At 43.9% G+C, this 7,930-nt stretch overlaps 1 protein-coding gene and 2 pseudogenes across 2 annotated transcripts in view; all 3 read left to right on the top strand.

The window, feature by feature from the left end:
- LOC102845041 overlaps positions 1 to 3,762 on the top strand; it is an 11,859-nt pseudogene extending 8,097 nt beyond the window's left edge.
- A 117-nt stretch (positions 3,763 to 3,879) lies between these two features.
- Positions 3,880 to 5,767, top strand: LOC102844634 (annotated as a pseudogene).
- A 101-nt stretch (positions 5,768 to 5,868) lies between these two features.
- NUP155 (nucleoporin 155kDa) overlaps positions 5,869 to 7,930 on the top strand; it is an 81,298-nt gene continuing 79,236 nt past the window's right edge. For both annotated transcript variants that reach the window (XM_006889535.1, XM_006889534.1), the window contains exon 1: positions 5,869 to 6,025. In XM_006889535.1, coding sequence (XP_006889597.1) covers positions 5,869 to 6,025 — 157 coding nt within the window. The remainder of the gene's footprint in view (positions 6,026 to 7,930) is intronic.

Genomic DNA, 7,930 nt, shown 5'->3' with positions numbered 1-7,930 from the left:
GCAATCACTTGTTATGCATCAGAGAGTTGGACAATGACCAGGGAGGACAGAAGGAGAATTGATGCCTTTGAGCTGTGGTGCTGGAGAAGAGTATTGAAGGTACCATGGACTGCCAAGAAAACAAACAGATTCAACCTGGAGAAGGTTAAACCAAGCTACCCCTTGGAGGCAAGTGTTCTGGGGCTTCGTCTGATATACTTTGGGCATGTTGCAAGGAGGGTCAGGTCCTTGGAGAGGTACATCATGCTTGGGAGGGTGGAGGGATGGCGCAAGAGGGGAAGACCCTCTATGAGATGGATTGATTCAGTGACTGGGGTAATCGGGAAGGGTGTGTCAGAGGCAGTGTGGTTGGCGCAGGATAGAGCAGGGTTTAGGGCTGTTGTACATAGGGTCGCTATGAGTTGCAAATGACTCGATGGGCACATAACAACGACCACATGGAATATTCAGTACTCTTCACCAACACCACACTTCAAAGACATCATTTTTCCTTCTGTCATCATATTCATTTTCCAGCTCTCAGCAGCATAGCAAATGATTGAAATGACCATGATCTGAAGCAGGTGCACCTTAGTTCCTCAAGGTAACACCATTGCTCCTCAGTAATATGGAGAGGTCTCTGATTGTAGGCATACCCGGTGCAATTTGTATCCTGATCACCTGACTTCTTGTATCAAGTATATTGATTATGGATCCACGTAAGATGAAGTCGTTGACAGCTTCAATCTTCCATCTATGCTGAAGATTATCCTCCAAAAACAACTGGAACAGCACATCAACAGAGAACTGCCTGAAGTGCAGACTGGGTTTAGAAAGGGCCATGGTACTAGGGATATTATAGCTAATGTCAGGTGGATCTTGGCTGAAAGCATAAAGTACCAGAGGAATGTCTGTGTTTCATTGACTATGCAAAGGCATTTAACTGTGTGGATCACAACAAATTGTGGCTGACTCTGAGAAGAATGGGAATTCCAGAACACTTGATTGTGATTATGTGAAGCCGTGGTAACGGGTACCCATGGTGGGCAGTGTTGGCTGGCGCTTCCCGACTAAAACAAGCCTGGAAGCAGGAGCGGCATCCACTTCCGAAATGGCTTGCCTCCGGAAACTCTATGTCTGAACAGTGCTCAGGCAGTTCGTTCATCAGGTCGCTATGAGTCGTCTACGACTCGACGGCACAAAACAACAACAACAACAACAACAACATACTTAGACCAGGAAGCTGTCATCAGAACAGAGCAAGGAAACATTGCATGGTTCAAAATTGTGACAAGTGTATCTCCATACCTTTTTAATCTATATGTGGAAAAGATTATCTGGGTTGCTGGGCTGTATGAGATTTGTGGCATCAGGATTGGAGATAGACTCATTAACAATCTGTGGTTATGTAGATGACACAACCCTGCTTGCTGAGATTGAGGAGGACCTAAAGCACTTGCTGCAGTCAAGAACTGCAGCCTTAGCGGAGCTCTGGTGGCCTCGTGGCAAGAAGCTGTACTGCAATCCCAGAGGTACACGGTTCAAATCCACCAGATGCTCTGCCGGAGAAGGAGGGACAATTTCCTCCTGTAGAAGTCAGATCTGATTTGACGGTACATGCACAAAAAATAATAAAATTTAAAAAAAGAACTGCAGCCTTAAATATCATTTGAAGATCAACATCAAGAAAACAAAGATTCTCACCATTCGGCTAACTGGCAGCATCATTATGGATGATGAAGAGATTGAGATTATTAAGAGTTTTAGTTTGCTTGGTTCCACAATTAACATTCCTGGTACCAGCAGCCAGGAAATCAAGAGACAAATTGCATCGGGAAGGTCTGCTGTCAAAGACCTCTCCAAAGTACTGAAGACTAGAGACTAAAGTTGTGCCTGATCCAGGCCATGATCTTTGCAATTACTTGCTATGCATCAGAAAGCTGGACAATGACTAGGGATGATAGAAGAATTGATGCCTTCAAGGTGTGGTGCTGGAAAACCGTGTTGAATATACCATGGGCTGCTGGAAAACAAACAAGTTCATCCTAGAGAGGGTGAGACCAGGCTACTTCTTGGAGGCAAGGATTCTGAAGCTTTGTCTGAGATACTTTTGACATGTTGTGAGGTGGGATCAGTCCTTGGAGAGGGACATCATGCTTGGAAGAGTGGAGGGACAGTGCAAGAGAGGAAGACCCTTGATGAGATGGATTGATTCAGTGACTGGGGTAAATGGGGTAGGTGTGTCTGAGACAGTAAGATTGGCACCAAATAGAGCAGGTTTAGGGCTGTTGTAGTGTTGCTATGAGTCGCAGGTGACTTGAAGGCACATAACAACATCATCATGATGTTAGGGAGCTTTAGTGGCCTAGTGGCAAAAAGCTGTACTTTCAAAGTCACACAGTTCAAGGCCACCAGCTGCTTCACGGGAGAATGATGGGCAATCTCCTCCCCTGCAATTAATTGCCTCTGAAAATTCACCTGGAGGGTCAGCTATGGGTTGGTTCTGACTGTATTGTACATAAGAATAACAACATCATCATGATGTTGCCTACTGGTCCAGTGGTAAAGTTTGAAGACTAAGGTGAGACTAGGAGGCACATAACAACAACATTAGCATTCTTTTGTGTAGTCAAATAAGACAAGCACAAGTAAACATCTTTAAGTGAACCCCAAAGTCATTTTGGCAGTTGTTGTTTTTAGGTGCCCTCAAGTCTAATATGACCCAAAAGATCTGAACTCTATTCTATCCTGTGCCTTCCTCACACTTCCTGACACAGAAAAAGCCCATTGTAGCAGTCACCTAAAAACTAGAGACCTAGATATTATACCTTAAAAATATATATTTGTTAAAATAAATTTTCTCAATTCATGGAAAAATTTTACAGTCCAGTACAGTTTATGTGGTGGCTCAGTGGGTAAGGAGTTGCACTGCCAATCCAAAGGCAAGCAGTTCAAATCCCTTATTTGCCTTGCAGAAGACCCTTTTGCCAATCTTCTCCTATGTGACTTACAGCCTTTGAAAACCACCATGGGGCTATCTAGGTTGGTTCTGACTCAACAGCACATAACAACATATGGTTAGTAGACTGAACTAGCTATGAATCCTTTGACTTTTGGTATGCATCTCCTTTTATAACCGAGTGGAGTGGTAGTGCTTGCATGTGGGGAACTCGGGCCCCATATAGTTACAGCTCAGGCGACCTAGTGACAAAAAGCTGTGCTGCAATCCCAAAGGCACACTGTTTGGGATTAACTGTTTCTGAAAGTCAGCGCGAGGGAGGGTCACCTATGCATGGGTTCCGACTCAAAACAACAAATATATTGTAGGTGGGGTCTGTATGTAGCTGGAATGAAAACATGAATTAAAAATCGTCTGCTTCTTCTATGCAATAATGAGAAATTAAACTCGGCAGGAGCTCTACAACATAAATAGTATCTCTTAGACAAATTACATTTTAATTCAAATCCAAATAGTGGTAATCCATAAACTGAAATGACAGGTAACTTGTCATTTACAGTGACCGAAGCCCTTGGCAAAGGAATCTAGTGCGGATTTGAGTTATAATATAGAACCCGTTTCTCCACAGACTGCCTACATTTAATCCCTCTTGGAAGTTTACTGAACAGTGGAGGCGTACTCTTAAAAACTTGACAGTTGGCATAAAGGGGCCGCCACCGGGTGATGCGGTGACCCCTGCGGCAGGCTCGGGAGCCGTGTGGGCCTCGGCCCTCAGCCCGACCGAACGGGCCCTCACTCCCGAACTCCCGGTCTTCTCCGGCTGAGCCGGGATCACCGAGGCGGCCTCGCGTCCCCTCGCCCCTTCCCTGTCCCCGTCCCCGCCCCGGGGGCTGCCGCCACCCGCCTCCCACGATGGCTCTAAAGAGAATCCACAAGTGTTCCATTGGCAAGCTACAATAATGGGGCCAAATGACAGTCCCTATCAGGGTGGAGTATTTTTCTTGACAATTCATTTCCCAACAGATTACCCCTTCAAACCAGCTAAGGTTGCATTTACAACAAGAATTTATCATCCAAATATTAACAGTAATGGCAGCATTTGTCTTGATATTCTACGGTCGCAGTGGTCTCCAGCACTATTTCAAAAGTACTCTTGTCCATCTGTTCTCTGTTGTGTGATCCCAATCCAGATGATCCTTTAGTGCCTGAGATTGCTCGGATCTACAAAACAGATAGAGAAAAGTACAACAGAATAGCTCGGGAATGGAGAAAAGTACAACAGAATAGCTCGGGAATGGACTCAGAAGTATGCGATGTAAGTAAAGAAATTATTGGATAACCTCTACAAATAAAGATAGGGGAACTCTGAAAGTCCTTTTGATTTCCATTTGACTGCTTTCTATGAGCCCACACCTCATCTTCCCCTGTGCACATGTTTACCTGATACAGCAGTGCTGCGTGTTGTACATACTTGGAACAACAAACTAGAAATACTGTACTCCTGTACCAACATTGCCTCCTAGCAAAGAAGTGTGTGTGTGTGACAAGCCAGTTCTCCAGGCATAACCTAAGTGTGAGACTTTCTTTACTGACTTATATTTGGATAATGGCAAGGTGAAGGGTAGTGAGAATGGTGTGTGCTTGGATGGGAAAAACAGCTCCACTAACCTGTAGGAGTTTGCTTTTAAGTGGAATCTTTTTTTTTTTTTTTTTTTTTTTTGTGAAAATGACATTTATACCAAAGGCAATCTACAAGTTCCATGCAATCCCAATACGAATACAAATTCCATTCATCAATGACACGGCAAAGAAAATTTCCAATTCTTTCTGAAATGATCTCATTCTCTCCAGCTCCATTTCTGTCACCGAGTCCATGTTTTTAAGTGGAATCTTTTAAACCTAAAACAGTTAAGAAAAACAAGGTGAAGAACGTGAAGCTTATTTCTGTTTTCATTTTATTCTGAAGGACCTACGTCTAAGATGAAAGTTATGGCCAACCACACATCCTATATTTTGAGGTTTAAGTTTAATTGGTCAGCATTTAAGTGGATTGGAGCTATTATTAGTACATAAGTACATAAAGTAATGGGCTTTGTTCCCAGTTCTTTTACATCTCCCAACTCCTTTATTCTTCCTCCTTTCAACCTCCTTTTCTTTTCCATATTCTTTGGTTTATATGTGGTTTCTCAGTTAATACATAGGTAATAGCTCTTATTTTTCTTAAGTTTTTAACTACTTAGGTCTATCTGGATGTAAGGGTGAAAATACATTTGATGGAAATACTTGTGTATACTTAATGACCCAATTGCTCCTCTGGAGCTTGTACGTTCAAGAATGATTAATCTGTGTAATAAACTGATTACTACAGTCATTACATTAAAAAAAAAAACACAAAACAACAAAAAAACCAAAAAACTTGACAGTTGCGGGATTGCAGTTTTTGCAAAATTCCAAGCCCAAGATCCCCCGCGCGCTGAAATAGCCCGGAACAAGAGCAGCCTCGGCCGCCCGCCTCTCTCTCCCGCCCAGCTCCCACCCACCCGGTCCCGCTCCCTCCTCCCGTCCTTTCCCTTCCCACTCTACACCACCCGCCCCTTCCTCTGTTCCTCCCGTTTTCCCTTCCCTCCCTCCCCTTTCCACCGTTTACCCCAAACATTCAACCCCACCCCACGCCCAAAACAGAAGACCACCGCTCCACCCTTAACGACCAAGCCCTGCGGCCGATCCCTTCCCCCATCTCTAACACGCAGCTTTCGAATTCCGCGCTGGATGTGCCGGAAGGGCGTCACTCGGAGGCGCCGCAGCCGGCGTTTGGCGCGCGCGTCCTGAGGCGCCTGTCTTGTCTTTGGTCTTTGGTTTTCCACCTCTTTTGGGGTCTTTTCCAGACATTGGTGTCTGAAACAGGGTCTGTAGTATCTCTGATCTTAGAGATGCCGTCTTCTCTGCTGGGCACGGCGACGCCCGCCCCAACGGCGGCCGCAGCCCTGCAGGAAGCGCTGGAAAATGCCGGACGCCTCATCGACCGCCAGTTACAAGAGGACCGCATGTACCCGGACCTTTCCGAGTTGCTCATGGTGTCCGCCCCAAGTAAGTGATCGGCGCCCATTCTTGACCCTGCCTTTTCAGGAACAAGGACTTCTTAACTTCGTTCTTATCCCCAGGGTGGTTGGTCGTTGTAGAAACATCCTGAGATGTTTGGCATTGTTTGCAGCATTTTTGAAGAGCTGCAAAGAGTCGGTTTTATTTCGCTCTGTCTTCACCTTCGTAGTGGACCCTTGCGGGCACAAGCATAAGATCAAGTCCCCGGTTGTTGCAGTGGAGGCAAAGACCCAACCCTAATGAGTTCCCTACTCCTCCTAGGTGTTTAGTGCAAAGGCCAGATGAGCTTGAGTTCTAGCTTCTTGAAATCGTATTCTTGTTCGTATGTTGTTGTTATGTGCCGTCGAGTCGCCTGCGACTCATTCGGAAATGTACCACGTTTACGTAAATGTATGATTACGTGGGAAGCACTGAAGGTGTTCAAAGAACTACTGTTAAGAGTACTGGTTGCTCCAGTAATTGGAGTTGATGGACAGTCATGGTGAACAGTATGCATCAATGAAAGAGATACCTGCTCTGTTTCGTTTAACAGATTTTCTTGTTGGCTCAGCTCCTCAAGGCATTTGGAATATGTTGGGGGGGGGGGAGTGACCCGTTTGTTAATTGGAAATTGGAGAAAAACAGAAGTGTAAGTAAGGGGTTTTGGTGTTAGCAAAACCCAAGATAATCCAACCAGAATAAACTATGGTGTCTAACGTGAAAACCACATATACATACTGATGTGAGGAAAAGATAGAAACAAAGCAAAGGTGGTATTTGTCCCTGATAATTACTTAGTTTTGGGGCTTGTCTGAATGTTCTATTAGTAACCATCAACTGAATTAGCATTATTCACTTGTTTCTCCTTAGATTAAGTTTGAAAGCAATATATAAAAGTAGATTATACCTTCTGGTCCTCTTCTCATTGTTACCTGACCCTGTTCCTCCATACCCACCTTTGCACACACACACACTTCTGCAACCTAACCTTTCATTTTATTCGCTCCTGTCACAGTGAAGTCTTCTCCCTCCTCCTCTTTTGTTTATTCATTATTGCACATTTTACACTGAACTTCTTATGGAAAACAAGTGAAATCATCCTCTTGAGGAAATAATTTGATGTGTGCTCTTAATGTTTCCTGAATTGCCCATTGTTTCCCCCTTCTTTGCCTGACAAAATCTTTTCCCAGCTTCATTAAGTATCACTTGCCTTTAGAGACCTTTAACCATTCATATCCTCACCAGGGTTACTGAGTGCGCCCTTTATGCTTCTCACTGCCGTTTGTCATTTGCAATATTCTGGTAAAATTATTTCTTTATTTCAAAATAGTCCATTGGAGTGCATAGTGATATAAATGAAAAATAATTTGAATGTTGATAAGTATTCCCGAAACAATTTTTTTATTTCCATAATTTAAAAAATGTTGTTTGTTTCCCCCTGTACTTTACAAAAACCCAATACCATGGTGTTAGTTCCTATTTATAGGAACCCACTAGGATAGAGACCCCATCTTACTTGGATCCAGTCAACCTGCTTGGTAGTGGTGGTGGTGGTGGTGGTATCTGTCATTGAGTTGCTTGCGGCTTACAGTGGCCCTGTGTACAAAGCTCTGAACCCTTCTTTATCTTTTCTTTTAATAAAATTTTTATTTTATACTGGTTTACTTACAAAGTTTGTGTACATTATTTTTCACACCAGATGTTTCCCATTTCCTTTACCCGTCCCTCCCTCCACCCATCAAATTGTGCGACCCTATGATTACACCTTCTTCCAACCTCCTTTGCCTTTTCTGTTATCTAAATGTGTTCTGTTGTACATAGGGTTTTCAGAGGCCTGCTATCTCAGAAGTGGATGGCCAAGACTAGGAAGAAGGATTGGCCATCCACTTCTGAAATAGCAGGCCTCTGAAAACC

This window comes from Elephantulus edwardii, unplaced genomic scaffold (genome assembly GCF_000299155.1).
Source record: "Elephantulus edwardii isolate Elephantulus edwardi_28Jun2011 unplaced genomic scaffold, EleEdw1.0 scaffold00079, whole genome shotgun sequence".
Lineage (NCBI taxonomy): Eukaryota > Metazoa > Chordata > Mammalia > Macroscelidea > Macroscelididae > Elephantulus > Elephantulus edwardii.
This window is presented reverse-complemented; position numbering and strand designations above follow the sequence as displayed.